The sequence below is a fragment of the Helicoverpa armigera genome, chromosome 22 (assembly GCF_030705265.1).
Source record: "Helicoverpa armigera isolate CAAS_96S chromosome 22, ASM3070526v1, whole genome shotgun sequence".
Lineage (NCBI taxonomy): Eukaryota > Metazoa > Arthropoda > Insecta > Lepidoptera > Noctuidae > Helicoverpa > Helicoverpa armigera.
In genome coordinates this window covers 6,716,388-6,734,571 of record NC_087141.1, presented here as the reverse complement: position 1 = coordinate 6,734,571, position 18,184 = coordinate 6,716,388, and the positions used below count along the sequence as shown (strand labels likewise).

The 18,184-nt window shown below is 38.3% G+C and overlaps 3 protein-coding genes and 1 long non-coding RNA gene across 6 annotated transcripts in view; 2 read left to right on the top strand and 2 right to left on the bottom strand.

Annotated features, from left to right (window-relative positions):
* Nucleotides 1-11,588, bottom strand: part of Pi4kiiialpha (Phosphatidylinositol 4-kinase III alpha) — a 50,900-nt gene extending 39,312 nt beyond the window's left edge. The window contains exons 1-2 of the mRNA XM_064040700.1: nt 11,393-11,588; nt 9,505-9,715 (exon numbers count right to left, since the gene is read on the bottom strand). Of these exons, the coding sequence (XP_063896770.1) occupies nt 9,505-9,715; nt 11,393-11,476 (295 nt within the window). The 5' untranslated portion in view covers nt 11,477-11,588. The remainder of the gene's footprint in view (nt 1-9,504; nt 9,716-11,392) is intronic.
* On the top strand, nt 2,373-3,580 carry LOC110381982 (uncharacterized). The gene is made up of 4 exons (XR_010277607.1): nt 2,373-2,492; nt 2,761-2,806; nt 3,015-3,050; nt 3,477-3,580. It is a non-coding gene; the product is annotated as an uncharacterized LOC110381982 (long non-coding RNA).
* On the top strand, nt 7,085-9,298 carry LOC110381981 (circumsporozoite protein). The gene is made up of 4 exons (XM_049843381.2): nt 7,085-7,225; nt 7,588-7,606; nt 7,995-8,187; nt 9,223-9,298. The coding sequence occupies exons 1-4, from the start codon at nt 7,169-7,171 to the stop codon at nt 9,230-9,232; spliced, it is 279 nt and encodes a 92-aa protein (XP_049699338.2). The 5' UTR covers nt 7,085-7,168; the 3' UTR covers nt 9,233-9,298.
* Nucleotides 11,589-12,075: 487 nt separating the features above from the next.
* LOC110381991 (uncharacterized) lies at nt 12,076-17,422 on the bottom strand. 3 transcript variants are annotated; one of them, XM_064040477.1, is made up of 11 exons: nt 17,119-17,422; nt 16,374-16,577; nt 15,837-16,017; nt 15,335-15,478; nt 14,977-15,133; nt 14,517-14,651; nt 14,181-14,330; nt 13,748-13,828; nt 13,079-13,225; nt 12,496-12,661; nt 12,076-12,217 (listed from the first exon to the last, which is right to left on the bottom strand). In XM_064040477.1, exons 1-11 carry the CDS (start codon nt 17,123-17,125, stop codon nt 12,090-12,092), a joined length of 1,500 nt encoding a protein of 499 aa, XP_063896547.1. In that variant the 5' UTR covers nt 17,126-17,422; the 3' UTR covers nt 12,076-12,089. The 3 variants fall into 3 exon arrangements, with proteins under 3 accessions (XP_063896547.1, XP_063896545.1, XP_063896546.1); XM_064040475.1 differs by having other exon boundaries at nt 16,374-16,581; nt 17,119-17,418; XM_064040476.1 differs by having other exon boundaries at nt 14,181-14,312; nt 16,374-16,581; nt 17,119-17,413.
* Between the last annotated feature and the right edge of the window lie 762 nt (nt 17,423-18,184).

The following is an 18,184-nucleotide window of genomic DNA, read 5'->3' as shown; positions in this document are numbered from 1 at the left end:
AACCTCTACAAAGATTTTTTCTCTTTACAATCTAGTTCAATTATGAATTATGGATGTGATTTTAACTTCCCGGCCAAAAGCCAAAGAGAGACGGCCCCCCAAAATCAAATGGCATCTGTTGGGGAAGGCTGAGTTGGCCCGGGAATTTAGAAAAGTAGTGGTTGATAAGATGATTGAAATGGGAGAAATGAATGAAAAGAATGTGAATGAATGCTGGAGTGGAATGGCGACGTGTATAAGGAAAGCGGCAAGAAGCATTCTAGGAGAATCAAAGGGAATGGAGTGATAGAAGAAACTTGGTGGTGGGTGGAAGAAGTGCAGAGTGTATTAAAGAAGATGAAATTCAAGGAATGGCAGCGGACGGAAGACAATGATGATAGTGAAAAGCACGAAAAAGGCTGAATATGATGAATGTAAGAGAAAAAAGAAGATTGTGGCTGTTTCAAGGGCAAAAGCGCACGAGGATGTATGACTCCTAGATAGCCCAGCTGGTCAAAATGACTTTTACCGATTGGTTAAATCTAGGGAAAATGACAAGAGATGTATGCCAGATAAGGTGTGTAAAGAATGGAGACGGAACGGTCCTTTCGAATGATGTGGAGATTAAAGGTAGGTGGAAGGAATATTTTGAAAGACTGATGAATGAAGAAAATGAGTGGAGCGGTGTGCTCCATCATAAAGCGGTGAACGAGGGCCTTGTAAGAAATGTATGTGAGGATGAGGTCAGATTAGCAGTGAATGGAATGAAAAATGGAAAAGCGATAGGGCCAGATGGAATACCAGTGGAAGTGTGGAAATTATTAAAGATGGATGGATGGAAATGGCTGGCTTTATTCTTCAATAAGTTGTTGCAAGAGGAAACTATACCAGACGAGTGGTGCAATAGTTTCCTGGTGCCCATTTTTAAGAACAAGGGTGATGTGTTGAATTGCAACAACTATAGAGGAATAAAGCTAATGTCACATAGTATGAAAGTGTGGGAGAAAGTTATTGAAAGGAGGCTGAGAGAAGAGAGTGATATCGCACGAAATCAATTCGGTTTTATGCCTGGTCGGAGTACAACGGACGCTATATTCTGTATTCGCCAATTGTGCGAAAAGTACAGGGTGCACACAAAACTTGCATATGGTGTTCGTTGACCTCGAGAAGGCATATGACCGGGTGCCTCGTGAGGTTTTGTGGTGGGCCCTTGAGGAGAAAGGTATACCAGGGAAGTATGTGCAGTTGATCCGAGCGATGTACGGCAGATGCCGTACAGAAGTCCGGTCCGCAGCGGGCACTACCACCAGCTTCAGTGTAGGTGTTGGCTTACATCAGGGGTCGGCCCTCAGCCCGTATCTCTTCCTGCTTGTAATGGACGCGCTTACGGCAGATATACGGGAGGAGGCACCCTGGTGTATGCTTTTCGCCGATGACATTGTTCTGGTGGGGGAGAGTGGGCCAGAGGTCCAGAGTAGACTGGAGGCATGGCGGCTGAGACTGGAGACAGTGGGTTTAAAGGTGAGCAGGAGTAAAACCGAATACCTTCATTGTGATTTTGGCGGTATTTCGGGACCCATGACCATAACCCTAGCCGGCATGCCCCTACCAGTTTGCTCCGACTTCCGGTACCTTGGTTCACTCGTCCAAAGTGACGGTGAGGTGAACAAGGACGTTACGCATCGGATCAATACTGGATGGATGAAGTGGCGACAGGTAACTAGCGCTATTTGTGACCCGCGGATGCCCCTCAAACTGAAGGGCAAAATTTACAAATCCGTCATTAGACCTGTCGTCCTGTATGGATCGGAGTGTTGGGCATTGAAAAAGAGGGACGAGAAGAGAGTGCATGTAACAGAAATGAGAATGCTGAGATGGATGTGTGGTGTTACAAGAATGGATAAAGTGAGGAATGATTACATTAGAGGAAGTCTGAAAGTAGCGCCAGTTACAGAAAAGATGAGAAGTAGAAGATTGTCGTGGTATGGACATGTAATGAGGAGGGATGATACGCATGCAACAAAGTGTGTGCTAAGTATGAATGTAGATGGATGGAGAGGAAGAGGAAGACCTAAGAAAAGATGGATGGATTGCCTGAAAGATGATATGAATAGGAAGGGAGTGAGTGTCAGTATGACGAGTGACAGGGGAAAATGGAAGAAAATGACATATTGCGCCGACCCCAAGTAATATTTGGGAACAGGGCAGGAGAAAGAAAGAAGACAATCTAGTTCAATTTTGGATCTCCCTCTGACTACGTCTAGAAACATGGAGAGAACTCGACAGCCGCATCCATATACTAACAAAACTATTAACTTCAATGTCTATTTTCAATGTTTCACACATTAAGTACCCGTGAGTATGTTTAGATGCAATCAGAAACAATATAGAGATGATAGTACTGTATATATACTGGAATGCAACGTCTGCCATTCAGTGTCAGGAAAGGAGACTCAATCAAAATGTTCAAGAAATTATTCCTAGTTTTTCTCGTAGTTCTGATGGCTGGAAATGTAAGTTTTAAATGCTATTTTGAAACCTAGCATAGTGGCGGTGGTATACTGCCCAAATTATAGCGAGTGTGCCATAAGTGACTCCTATGTTACTTTCAATTTTAATTTCTAAATTCAAATCAACCCCTTTACTAAAGCCCCATCATTCGAGAAAGAAGAAGAGGCTTATCATGACAAAAAAGTGGTGAGAAATTTGTTTCATCACTTAGTTCGTTTTACCAACTTTTGTGTTTTTTTTCACAAATTAAGTTTTAAAAAAACGTTTCAGAGCATGCAACAAGGCGCTGGAGGAGGCGCAGGCGGTGAAGCTAGTGGTAAGAATTTTTCGCCTGTCTAACATGAAAATTCTACTCTGGCAACGTATGAGTTGCCAATATAGAGTTTTATTTTTCAATTGACTTGTTCTTGTTGAGAATGTAATAAAATCTTGCTGTACCGGAGAATGCACCACTTTGTCCAATTGTCTAATATAGTTATTTATTCGAAATAATATGTACCTAACACTTTCTTTGATTTTTACAGCCGGGTTCGGTTTCGGCGGTGGAGCAGGAGGTGGCGGTAATCAAAGTTTTTTTTTCACATTATTTACATAAAAAGATGTAATTTGAAACAAAATCAAGTTTCGGCCTATATCAATGCAAGTGCGAATGCATTTTACATGTATGTACATGTATATCTGTACATCGTCCTGGCGATAAATTAAAGCTATTATCAAATCTAAGTTCTCATTAAAAGGGCATCACAATCGAAGTAATTTCCTTATTCCGTTGTTGGCACAATAGTCACAATGTCTAACCGAGAATGAAGCTTCCCGGTACAGACTTGTTGGCTGTGTTCTGAGTAATACAAATGTCTTTATACAGACCCATAGAAAAAGCTAATCAACATTTTCTTGGATCTAACCGACCGTGTGCGAAAGATTGAATATTTTTCCCCTATTTGTATTTGTCTGGTGTTGTGGCAATATTTTTTTATTAATTTGAGGTCAAGGTGGCGGTGGAGCTGATGGTGGTGCAGGCGCGAACGGTGGTGCAAGCTTCGGGTTTAATGCTGGAGTGGGAGGCAACGCCGGCGGCGGCGGCGGCAGCAAATAACGAGGATGGACAAGAAAATGTAGGAATTAAACGGTTGTTTATAGTCCTTCCTATCCAAAATTTAATGTAGGAAAGCAAATTTATGCAGAGAAACTATTTTTGTCTGGGTGGCAACCACCATGAAGTCTGGACTTTAAGGGTGGTTGCGAAGATTGGGTAGTCAGTTGATCCATATTAAAACTGGCACTTAGTTGTCAGCAACCACATGGATCAACTGACTACCCAATCTTCTATAAATAAATAAAAAACTACCCAATAATTCATGTAACAAACAAAGTCGGGTTTACAGAAATAATAATCGTACCTACTATTAAAAATACCTAACATATTTTTTTCCTTTTTTCAGATGACAAACTACGAATGGATTAATCAGATTGCAACCGACTATTGTAATGTAACTAATTACCTAACTACTCTTTACTAAATAAAAAATAAAGCTGGTATCCAAATTGTTTCAATTATTTCCTTTTATATGCCTCGTTCAGTCCTACAGCACGGTACAGTTCAGATTTATTGCGGGACTTATTAACTCGAATACTCAAACGACACTATATTCTAAAGACAATTATTACACATAATTAACAATTCTTAAATTAGACAGAGAGTACTTATGTTCAATTAATTTCTGACACGCCGACGTAAATTGCGAGTGACAGATTTGATTAAGTACCAATGTATCTCGAAGACCCGTCAGAGTAAAATTGAAGGAAATCATCTTGAGGAAACCTGGTCTACAAGTTCTGAAATTGCTAACCTGCCTTGAACTTATTTGATCACTAATGCTCAATTTTTCTGTGTATGAGAAGAGGACTGTGCCTTCCAGTAGGACTATTAAGGCTGATTCAGAGGAACATGAAAATCTGAGTCCTACACTCAGCGGCACGGAATTTGGCCCAAACAAACACAAGTAGATATCAGCCCAGATAGCCGTTGTAAATTCTAATTTCATATGACATATTGTCAGTAATTTCATAATTGTTAATTAAAATACAGAAAAATGTGTATCTGTTTAACTTTTATAACACTAGAAACAGATTCCGTTGTTGGAACACAAAGCAGAAAGTTAAGTTTAAATTCAGATAGAAATTGCCGAAGTACTAAGCACGTTCCAAAAAAAAATAATGATTATGATCGTTTTTTGTTTCTCTTTTATTCACAATTTGATCTGAAAATTACCCTTACTGCAGCTCAAGTTGCTCAAGTAGTGTTGCTAAGACGTCAAGGGCGTACGCAGCGGAAGATGGTTGAAACTTTAAGTGCACCGCGTACAAGTTAAAGATATGCATAGAAAATGTATGACCAGACTGGCGTTTACAAAAGAAGACCAGAAAGTTGGGGGGTAAGGTGTTCGTCGGCGCTCTACGACTGATTTATCGTACGTGCAATAATGAAAAATCGGTTTCTCACTGCGTTAGAGATACGCCAGCCTTTGTAAACAGCAAGAGAAGTCAACGTCCGTAAGCACACAATAAGAAGAAGGATGGAGGAACGGGATCTGTGTGCTCGAAGACCAACTCGAGGCCCGGAACTTCTCCCGCACCATCGCATAGCCAGACTTAGGTTTGCAAGAGAACATGAAAATTGGACGCATGACCAATGGAGTAAAATTTTATGGACCGATGAATGCAGGGTCGTCTTAAGAGCCCCAGACGGTCGTGAATGTGAATGAAGAAAGCGCGGAGAATGGTTTCTTCCCACCACTACCAAGCAAACAGTCGGTTTTCATGGTGGGTCCATCTTGGTTTGGCGAGGCATAAGTTCAGAAGCCCGTACTGAATTATTGGTTGTCGAAAATCGTCTGACAACAGTGCGGTATATTGAAGAGATCCTTCAAAATCATGTTTTGCCCTGTCAGGGATTCATAGGAAGTGAAGAATTTTGTTTAATGCAGGACAATGCTCGACCTCACACAGCTCTTTGCGTAATCGATTACTTGTTCGAGGTCTGTATTCAAAAATTGGACTGGCCTGCAAGAAACCCAGCCATGAATCCTGTAAGACATGTCTGGAACATGCTTAAAAAACAGGTCCGAGCAAGTCGTAACCCACCACGAACTCTCAGTGAACTGAAAACCGCGCTGGTAGCTGCCCGTGAGGAGATCTCTCAGGTGGAGATAAAAAACATCATCCAGAGCATGCCAGATCGTATTCAGGCAGTCATCAGATCAAGAGGAAGAAACACCCATTATTAAAATTCGATAACTTTCTGTTTTGTTAAAAATGTTGAATTTAAAAGTTTATGGTGATTATTGCGGTAAAGGACTCTGTTTTCTAACTCAATGAAACTTAACGAAAATCCTCACAATTTGTTAGTCATTTTCTTTTGGAAAATTAGTAAATTAAACAATTTTAAAATAAAAATTCTGATTTTTCATTTAAATAATGGTTATAAGGCCCAAATGTGCTTGGGCCAGATTCCGTGCCGCTGAGTGTAGTTAGTTAAAACTTTTAAAATAACAAAGCAAAAGATTTTCTGGCTGTTTTATTGTAGGTAATTTGTTAGGTTAATATAACCACTTCTGGATCTTGGACACTAACGTCAGAGACGAGTTGAAGGAAATGGGACAAATAAAATAGCCTGGTGATTTAAAAGAGGGTCTGTCTCCAAGTAAAACCTTTTAAAATGACAAAGCTAAAGAATTTCAAAGTTTTTTCGTAATTCGTTATTTATAAAGTAAATATTATTTTAGGGTGTGTTTTCATCAACACTTGCGTAAGTGGGAGGCATAGAAAATAACAACACCTGAAATAATAATATCGGACCACGTAAAAATAACTTCTAAACTGCCTAAACATGTAATTATTTACCAAAGCATATGTGTAAACAACGGACTATATTATTCATGACGTTATTAATACAGAACATTTGGGTACACTTGTTACAAATTCTTTCATAACTTATTTGTTTGTTCCTAAATCCTTCTAAACTTTTCCACGACATGTGTACTTATGTATAAGGTTGTTGTTCTATAAAATCTGTCAAGTGCGAGTTGTACTTTCAAAATTTTACTGTATTAGGGATTGTAAAAGTCAATATTCTAAAACGAATAAAGTAAGATCTGACGCGACAAGCGTATGCCAGGTCTTCCCCTTTGTGGGCTGCGGGATTGTTCGTAAGAGTTACTGGTACACAAAAGGCTTAAGAAGGAACATAAGGCTTAAGAAGGTACATAAAAGGTTTTAGTCAGTAAGACTCTATCGCAGTCATTTGATGATTTCCCAAAAAAAAAGTGGAAAAGCCTTCTGCAAGCCATATGTCTTTAATAAGGGATAACAGGATCATGAACTACGAGATGTTAAAATTTGCCTACCAATCAACGCTTGGCACTTAGTGACTTGCCCTCTAACAAGAATGACAAATCGTCCACCTGCGTCATATTATTTACGTAATCCAATACATAAATCATTTTTAAACACATCTGAATCAACAATCAAACTTTAAATAATACACAGAAATATAAACAAAAGGGTTTCGTAACCGTTCCGCGGAACTCTAAATCGCCAAATAAATACGGGCGCGAAGTTGAGGACAATATTCATTTGGTATTACCATATTGAACGTTACCAGTGCAAAAAAATCAAAATGTTCAAGCATTTCTTTGTTTTCGTTGTGTGCATCATCGCTATGATGATTGGAAACGTAAGTTTTTATACATGATTTTTTTTTTTAATTAAAGCCACTCTCTTTAATGTGAAACCTAAAAGGGATGTACCAGTTCCATTATTAAACAAAATAGGTTTGTTTGTGTACAGTGTGCATCCAAAGCATTTTAGACTTGTATGTAGAGCTTTCCAAGCTTGCGAAAAAGCTTGTTTTGTATTAAAGATTCGATTTTACATTGAGCTTTATTTTCACGTCTATAAGGATTAACTTCCTAAATTTCAATCCTAATGGGCTGGTAAATTGTTATCAAGATATGGCTTCCATCTCATAAAGAGGTCATAGTGAACTTTAAATATACCGTTTAAATATATTAACATTGTTTCTTTTCGTTCTTTCAGAGCATGCAGCAGATTCCTGGTAAGAAAAATACTTTTTATAGAACACTTATAGAATTAATTTTTATTATTATATATTTCACCAGTTCCTATTGAAAGCCGCTGACCACGGCTTCCTAAAATTCAGATGACTAGATGCCCTCACAAATGTAGGTAAATACGGAATCTGACACTCTTCCGCTTCAACCAGTGTAGAAGAGGTAATCGATACTGCCCAACCAACAAAAAAATACCTACAATTTATAGCTGCTACAGTCATCATCTGCCTATCACTTTCTTAACTATGTTGGGATAATCTCCTGATATGAGAATAGCCGCTGCAGCCGGCAATCGCCTAGGAGGACATCATGATCATCATCATGCACTATAGTGAAATATATTGCACTGCAACACAATTTCTTAAAACATAGGTGCTGGAGGATTCGCTGGTGCTCCCGCCGCAGCAATGGGAGCCGGTATGGCGGCTGCAACTGGTGCAATGGGGGCCGGTGTGGGGGCTGCAGGTGGCGCTATGGGGGCTGGTATCGAGGCTGCAAAGACCGCAATGGCAGCCGGCGCAGCAACTGCAGGAGCTGGCATGGGAGCTGCAGCTGGTTTCGGAGCGTACGTATATCTATCACTCATCATCCTCCGAACATTTTTCCCAATCATGTTGGGGCCAACTTCCAGTCTAACCGGATTCAGCTGAGTACTAGTGCATTACAAGAAGCGACTGCCCTGCCTGACCTCCTCAACCCAGTTACCCGGACAACCCAATACCCCTTGGTTAGACTGATGTCAGACTTACTGGCTTCTGACTACCCGTAACGACTGCCGAGGATGTTCCATGACAGCCGAGACCTACAGTTTAACGTGCCATCCGAAACACGGTCAATGGTGTCTAAGATATACATAGAAAGTAAATACAAACTTAGAAAAGTTGCATTGATACTTGCCTGACTTTGCATCGAACCCGCGCCCTCATACTTGAGAGGTTGGTCCTTTACCCACTAAGCCACCACGACTTACGTGTATCTTTCAGTACATAGTATAAAATTAGATTGCCTTTTCTGTCCCATGGCCCGTTGTACCCTTGGACTCTTAAATCTTCAAAACTACGCAATCGCTTTTCATGCGTTTTTTTTTTTAATAGATAGAGTGATTAAAAAGGAAGGTTTATAATAAGTATAATAATATAATGTGTTATTTCGCTTTTCATGCGTTTTTTTTTTAATAGATAGAGTGATTAAAAAGGAAGGTTTATAATAAGTATAATAATATAATGTGTTATTCCGTGCGAAGCCGGAGCGGGCCGCTAGTATATAAGCGTTTTTGGTGCCTATCGTAGGGCACAGGTCTCATCTAACGCAGAGGACTGAGAATTGAAATTAAACAAATTTTTGGTGGCGGGGGCGAGGGAGAGGTATGGCCCATATGCACGTTCTTGTGCTCGGAATATAGTTGCGAACCGCCATTGAGTGTTGTAAGAACTATATACTTCATAAAAACCTTTTATTTATTTATGACCGGGTATCCCTTTTCTCGATAAAAAATTTCAGTCTGTGAAAGCGATAAAAACAGATTTTAGAATTTATAACATTAAAGATAATAATGTTTTAGAAATGAAAAAGAATATTAACATAAACCTCTTTTTTTCAGAATGGGCTAAACAACAAACTGGAATCATCAAAATAATCTCTTCTGCGTATAAATAATAAACGAATTTGAAACTGCACTATATTTTTTCATTCATCATTTCTTATTATATTATGGTTAAACCTTTCCAATAAGAATTTAGAAAGTTACTAATTCTACGTGAATAAAAAATATACATATACATACTTAGTTCAATCGTTTTTCACCTTGTTGTAATATATACTATTTAAAAAACCTTCCATATACATGAAATAAAGTACTAAAAATAAAATTAAAAAAACTTACGGTCGCCATTTTTGATTCTGCACAGCGGCTCCTCAAACTGCGCAGTAGTGAGACACTTTAAGACTTTCAGGAAGTATGGCAGAAGCTTATCCTGATGCTGCAAGTTGCTCTGAAGGAAGTACAGTCCCAGCGCTATGGTGGCCTCTTGACTTCTTGGAGTCACTATGAGGGAGGAGCCAGCTTGAGGGCATAGCATGAACAATGTGTTCACCTGGAAAGAAATTGAGAAAAATAATATTATGAGCTTGATTTGTTTTGGATAAGAAGAGTAGATTTTTTTTAATAACCTATTTCAATAATATGCCTAAAACCTGCAGGGTCTAAAAAACAGCATAATGAAAACTCATGTAAATCGGGTCAGACAAACGTGAGATAATCTCAAAAAAATATATACATATAGGTCAAACTGAGATCCTCTCTTTTTGAACTAGGTTTAGTATTTTTTTGTATGTAAATAATAAAATATAAAGGTACTGGAGCAATTTAAAACAAAATTCTTTCTTAGAATGCCAAATTATTTTACAAAGTATATTTTATTTGAGTATAGGAAGTCGTTTCCTAGCGATGTGAATGAAACCGTGAGAAACAGCCAGTCTATTATAAAAACAAATGCTGCTTCTGAAGGTTCATACTACTTAGTTCTTTATTTACAAGAAAATATTATAAAATTAACTAGTGTTCTCATATGAACAGCGAGATTGTTCAAAAGAGTTACAGCATCCCTAGTACATAAAGGGCTTAAGAAGGAACATGGTGGGCTTTAGTCACTAAGAGTCTGACACTCCCTCACGCTGCACCTACAGCGGGATGGTCATTTGATGATTTCCCATTAATAATAAAAGTACTCATATAGAAGCTAATAATTGGTACTAGGATGTTAGTCATAATGAGCCAACATAAACAGTACATAACATTTGTGTTAAAATGACTAGATTTTTCAATTCTGTATGGTTAACTCTGATTAATGTTTGATAACAAACCATTAACTGAAGAGATTGCAATGATATTTTAACTGACTGTTTCCCTGACAATTCAACCATGACGAGATTAGGCGGAACAAATTATGCTTAAATAGAAAACAAATTGTAATGGTACGAAGTATATAGATGTATCCTATATCACAGTTGTTACCACTAAAATTCTTTTTACTTAGTGTGTTATACATTGGCACTTATTTTAATATTACAAACAGAATTTCAAGCTAGCAATGTAGTGTACATTGCTTGAAATACAAGTTTCATTTTTTTAATAGTGTCTGATGACTTTCACATTTATTTAACATCATCATCATCAGCCTAGCCTGCCTAGCCTTTTCCCAACTATGTAGGGGTCGGCCAGTCTAACCAGTGTTCATAAAATTACATAAATCTTGGATAGCATACAATATGAATCATTCTACAAGTCTTGAAGAATAACTAAACTTCAATATTTCAAATGTATGACAGTAAATAATTGCCCTATTATCCCGACATAATTACTAACTACCTATAATCCTTGGCTGTAAAACTCATTGTCATTGCCAAACAGAAGAAAAATTACTTGCAAAGACTCTATAAAAGTTTGCTTGCTCTCTGCTTATGTCATAGTTGATGAACATAATGTTTGATATTAGTAGGTATAGGAACAATTCATCGATGAATCACATCACAATATTGCTTTGAACTTACGATAACGAGCGTATTCGGGGTGAGGTCATACTGTTATTTCAGAAGTTACAAAAAAAATATCAATAATAAATTATACTGCATTTCCTTTGAATCTACATACTATAGTATGATCCTAAATTTAATATAGCGTTATATAGAATGTTTCTGAAGTAGTAATATTCAGGAAAACAACACCATTACCAAATTTACAGGATTGCAAAACTACGTGTCGTAATTTTTACCTTCTCCCATGGTGTCGGGTTTATACTCGATAAACATCGAGCCAAATGCTGCACTGTCTGTCTGAAGAACTCGTTTTCATCCATGGCTTTGTTTATATTATTCCATTAAATACATTTTAATATTAATAAACACAATTACGATCGACGATATCAGCCGATCGTAATTTGACAGTTTGTCAATATTACGTTCTGTTCCGTAGTTGTGTGTTCATGTACATTTCTCAGACTTGTTAAATTATTTTTAATTCCTGTATTTACCTTAAACCTTGGTATAATAACTTGTACAAAAATTAATAATTTTCAAAACTAAGGATATTTTAATTCACTGATTTGATATCAAACAAAAATAAAAGAGATAGTTTTAAGAACATAGTAGAGAAAAAACATGTTTCGTGGAACGGAACATTCACAATACGTTCCATTCAACGTGGGGCACAAGAGCATAGCTCTGATGGATATGGGTTTAAAATTATTTTAATTTTTACATTTAAATTATTTACAATAAATTCTTATCGTCCAATTAATAAGGGAATTAATTAATTTAGTATTAGCTCAGGAAAAACTCCGGCTTAAATAGGTTACCTACGCGCACAAGCGCCAAGTGGTGGTCGGCTCGGCCCTATCCTACTTATTGAAAAAATAGGCTCGCTAATGAATGAGAAATTGATAATAAAAAAGCAATAGATGTTTTATCGCTTTATTCTCTATAAGCAATGGCAGCGATTTGTTTCAGCTTTGCTCGAGCTACTTTGCCGGTGGACGTACGAGGTAACTTTTCCATGAAGATGACTCCACCTCGTAATCTCTTACTGTAGGATAGTTTGTCTGAAATAAAGAAAGAAAATGTCGTTAAAGAATAACTTCTGAAATATGTAGCGTGGTATCCTATGGTATTTAACTACACTGAAAAAGTTGGTAATCAAAAGTTTGGGACAAAAATCCGGAAAGTACGAAGTACTTTACCTTCGTCCTATGGAATAAATCTACATAGATCGGATAATATACCTATTATTATGGCAAGATTCCACCAAAATTATTCGCGCATTGATCGCACTTCATGAAAAGCAGTAAAACCTACCAGGCCCTCTTACTGAAATACTTACTAGCAACCAGCTCCTTGATTTCATGCGCCGTGACCTTGGATCCTGGTCGTCTAACCACGCACGCGACTGGATGCTCGCCGTCGAACACATTTTTTACACTGGTGACGCTGACATCTAGCACCTCAGGGTGCTGCCGAATTACTTCCACGAGTTCTAATGGCGTTATCTAATAAGAAAACATATTATTGTAGGTAACATTTATAAGTATTAAAGTCGCGAATATGATGCTTGCGACGGATTTCAATAACCTACATACATAGGTATATTTCTGTGTAAAATTCCTATCTCTAGTTAGCAGCAATTCTGTACGAAACTGTTTACCAGACAAATATCCAGAATTAATTCTGATGAAGTGGGCCGACATGAATTAATGAAGTGCCTTAGTATTGCTGTTAAATGAAATTGTAACACCTTCTTGGGCATTGTCATTTCAATGTTATGGGCATGCCCTGCTCCTGAGCAAACATTCATAGCAATTATGCACCACTGCATCTCTGACCTCTAATAATTAGGTATGAAGGCGTTTTTGCGACCTGGGTTCATTTTGCCTTTATATAAAAATGAAAATAAACAAAACACATACATGATAATTTCTATACTTTATCAGCATTCCAAGTCGTTCAACGAAGTAGAAGTTATATTCTCTGTCCCTGTATAAAAGGTCTCCTGTTTTGAACCAGCCATCTTCAGTAAACACTGCTGCAGTTTCTTGGGGGTTGTTGTAATACTCCTGTAAAATACATGGAAATAAATGAAAAGTAGGTAATGGACCTATTTCAAAACTGCCAGCTTTATGTCCTTCAGTAGCCTTGTTCCTAGAGGATCTTAATGTTTCCTGGGTACCTAACGAGGTTGGGAGGTCAAATTAAGATAGGTAGGTCAGATAACCAGTCGCTCCATGTCAAACACTGGCAGAACATACGCTTAGACTGGAAGCCCACCCGACAAATGTTGGGTAATTGGTAAAGGCAAGACTGAGCGGATGAGCTGCAATAGCTGGTTTTTGAGAAATGGGAGATGTTAAAGTTATCGGCACGAATCTTGAGCTCTGACCTTCCCCCGCGCAGAAGTAATTGGGTTCCTTCTGTGGTATGAAGTGAGGCGCGGGGGCGGGCTAAAGCGGTGATTGGCCCGCAGTGCATCGTGTCATAGCCGTCACTCGGGATTGGTTCTTTGCTAATAAATCACTTCTGCGCAGATGTAGGTCAGAGCTCAGAGTCGTGCCGATAACTATAGTAAACTATTTACTCACTGTGAACATAGGTCCTTTGACCCACAATTCCCCTGGTCTATTTGGTCTGGTTATTTCTTTCTCCGTATCTGGGTCCATCAACTGTAAACAAGAAAGTACATGTTTAAAAGTTAATAGATACCTAATGCTGATCTAGGAACCAAATCTTTAACGTTGTTAAGCAAAAATGACTTGGGTCATCTATACATATAATAAATCTGTAGAAAAGTAATCTATACTAATATTATAGAGAGGAAAACTTTGTTTGTTTGGTTGTAATGGATAAACTCAAAAACTACTGGACCGATTTTAAATATTCTTTCACCATTAGAAAGCTATATTATCTGCGAGTATATGCTATATTTTATCCAGGTGCGGGCAGTAGCTCCAACGGGACGCTGGTGAAACCGCGGGAAAACGGCTAGTAGTTAAATATAACAAATATGTATGTTACCTTAACGTGGTGAAATTCCGTCGACTTGCCACAGCTGCCGAGTGGGCCATTCGGTTCTATTGAGAACACTTGTCCTAGAGTTTCTGTCTGTCCATATATTTCGGCTGCCATCGCATCCTTACGCACTCTTTTCTGTAAACGTGTAAGTACCTACAATTTAAAAACAGCACATCGGACATAATCAAGCACCTAAAGATTTTTTTTGTAGATTTTTTCTCTTTTTTCGTAAGTTTCATCGAATGTTTTCCTTATTTTATATTGTGGTCTTATTTTGGTCCAAGAACTACTCTCGACCGATACTAAATGTTAAACTAAATTAAAACTTGGTGATCGTACCCTTAACTCAGAAATCAGGTCCTTATGCACCTTCCCTCCTGCTACCAAGATAAGATTGAACGATGTCAAGTCACACTGTTTCTCGTGCTTTAGTATAGATTGCAGCAAACTTGGCCCAATCACTGTGCTCACTGGCTGAAAGAATAAATAGGTAGAACAATATAAATAGCATTAAATTCTCCTTTTGGTCATTGCTCCCCCATAGCATCTTTTTCGTCCTTTTTTGTGTAAATGGGACATCGCCAAATTACCCCGTTCACTATGGGTGGAGCAAAAGGGAGTGTCTTACTGACTAAAACCAAACTATGCTCCATCAGTAAGACTGCATAATGGCTAATTTGTTGAACATACGAATACAAACAGGTCTGGAGATTAGGCAGTCAGTTCCCTCCAGGGTGTGGTAAAACCACAAGAAACGGCTAATATATGTACCTACTATTTTCAAAATAATACATCTTACCCGATATTCCCTGATAATATCGATGATATGATCAGCAGTGAGTGGCAGGGAGGTCTGCACTTTACATAAGTTGAGTAAAGGCATCATTATCGCGTTGTAGAAGCCAGCTATCCATTGCACGGGTGACAGATATAACGCTGGCAAGTTTTTTTCCGTACTGAAAAATAAAAAGTAAAAATACTTAAAGCGATCATAATACATTGGATTACCTATATGGGTATAACTTTTGAGCCTGAAGGTGGATTTGTAAGTATTAAATATGACTATTTTCCTTTTACGACCACCATAAGATTCTTTTTAATTATTTATTGAGGAACACCTGCAACTTCTGCCTTTCCTATTGTTTGTCTTAACTTACTCGTTAAATAGACGGCTTTTTCGTTGTGCCAGTATTCTCATCATCCATGGACCTTGTTTGTAGGCTGCTACCTTCAGAACTCCAGTCGTGCCGCCTGTGCTGATCAACCATAGATAAGTCTTGTCTACGTCAAATTCAGCTGGTCTGAAGGGAGAAGAAAACTCATATTTAGAAGAATTATACACGATACAGAGCAGATATTTGCGACGATAAGCGAATTCCGTTCTAACCGATATTCTTGCTTAGTGAGACTTCTGATAAATGTTTACTAGTCCTATCTATTCAATAAATATATTGCAATTGCAAGTATTGGCCTTGCTCAATTAAATGATATGGATTAAAAATACGACGCGACGTATGCACATAGATAAGTACGTGATGCAGTTAAGGTAATCCTGCCTATAATATAATCAGTTAAAGCGGAAACATAGGTATTGGTAAGTCATCATGACAGAATTTCACGTAAAAGGCGCCTTAGTAAAGAATTATCGTGTCCTCTTACCTAAATTCCTTCCTATCCTTTTCATCAAACTCCCGAACGAAGTTCTCCATAGAATATTTGCCATCAGTAAACGTGACTATCCTGGTGTCCAACCCAAGCTCGGCTACAGCTTCTGTGAAGTGCTCGCATTGACAGAACGCTATCTTGGGCGTAGTTAACTTGAAGAGTTTCTTTATTTCCTCTGAAAAGAAAGTTAAAAGTGACAGACTTGTTAGAATATGAACTGCAAGTTGCATTAACTTAATACCTAAGTTTCACTGGTATCATGGAAGTTGAGAGCACGCAAAGCTCTATTTGTTCAGATCACTGCCTTCAAAAATACTACAATAGCCTTTTTTTCGACATCCTCACATCTTCTTTACCTATACCCCTTATCTTACGTTTGCTATATCAGCCGGTCGTTAGATAGGCACAATGGCACATACACTTGTACGAGCTTTCTTAGGTATATGAATGTGAGCTTTCTTATTTCGACTTAAGACTTCTTGAACCAAGAGGTCTTACAATAATGACGCCCTAAAGTTACCACTTCCTTACCAAACTTCAGCATAGGATCCACCCCAACGATAGGCATGCCATTCAGCAGAGCCGCGTAGTACGGTATGTGGAGATCCAGGTGGTTCTTCCCGTTCAGCGCCAGCACATCTCCAGGCTTGGCTCCGAACTGACGAAGGCATCTCGCCAAGCGTATGGATCGGGAGAGGACTGATGCGTTGCTCTCTGATTTTCCTGTGGCTGCATCTATCTAAGATTAAAGAATTTGTATTGAAAATCTATTTGTGCTCTTATTACCTTGACTATATATTAAATAAATGCAGTGATTTTCTTGATGCCCTAGTAGACCATTTTTTTTAAAATAATCCACAGTTAAAGTTCGCAGTTAAATATATGCCCATCTATCCCCATCTCCCGAGCCTTTTCCTATCTATGTAGTGGCCGGCTTCCACTGTAACCGGATGCCTATCTCCACAACCAACCCGGCTACCCAGGCAACCGTTTCATAGGCGTCTGCAAAGGTCTATTTGAAATAAAAACATTTGACTTTGACTTGGAACCCAATACCAAATAAGACAGTTTGTCAGACTTACTGGCTTCTGACTACCTGTAACGACTGCCTAGGATGCCTCGTGTTCCCAATTCGTGTGCCCCAAGGTCTCTCAAAATCTAGATTTTGCCGTTTGACGTCATCTTTGAAATTTTATTATAACACACACTTGTCTTTTATTTGGAAAAAAAATACTCATATTATAGACTTCCAATTCACTTATTCACTGCAACTTACCTGGCATATTGCATTAGGTCTATTCAGCATATGTTCAAAAAACAAATGGCCCAGTGGTCTATCACGAACTTCCATGGCACAAAAAATCACAACTTCACGACATGAATACAAACGAAGCACTATTTTGTATTAAAATTAATTCTGTGTTACGTATAATAAACGTCTAAAATCATAATCTTAGAATCCGGTTTTTCTTCTACTATTTATATTATTGCAATATGGGGAACCCGAACATCGAGTCGAGCATCGCATTGTGGAACGTACAATCTCGTTTTCCTCATTGAAAAGAACATTTAGTGAACCTTGAACATTTTTTAAAAGGATTCGGTCATTAAGCTATCAGTTAACTCCACGGAGAAGGAAATAACTGCCTAGTGAAGGTGCCATAACGAAAAATCTCCTAAGAAAGTAGCGCGCCAAAATGCAGGTGTGCGGGGGACGAGGAACGTTACTGTATTTGCCCTTATAGGTATGCCGTCTTTGGACACCGATATTTTTTTCGTTAGATCGTTAGATGTCTTAAAGAATCCGAAGGTTACGTTACTTCACTCTTAACTGATGGTTTTGGTCACCGTAAGTATGTATTTGACTTAGAAGAAGGCGCTTGACCTGCATCATATCATCTCCACTCATCTTTCCTTACTCTGTGGTTAACTCACATAATCTGAGGTAAGTAATCTGAACTAATTATCGTAACGAGGAAAAAATTGTTTTGTTTTTTGCATCCTTAAGGCCAAGAAAGTACTGAACTGATTTGACAATAATTACTCTGTAGATACCTACCCGAAGATGCACTATCCTTGGTTGGCATTGGCTTTATTTTATCTGGGTACTAAAAGAAGAGTAAAACCGCGAGACACATATAGTAACTTTATAAAAAGTGTTTGGTAATCGCGCTTGACGTAAATAATTGTTTCCGGAAGTCAAGTCTGCCATAATTTAAATGGAAGGTCATGAGTCTAAAATTGGGTTGCTGTTGCCTATCATTATAGTGGCTAAGAGAGGGTTATGAAGCAGTTAATTCTAAGTTATTATTAAGTGTTTGGGTAGTTACTGGTTGGTAGTT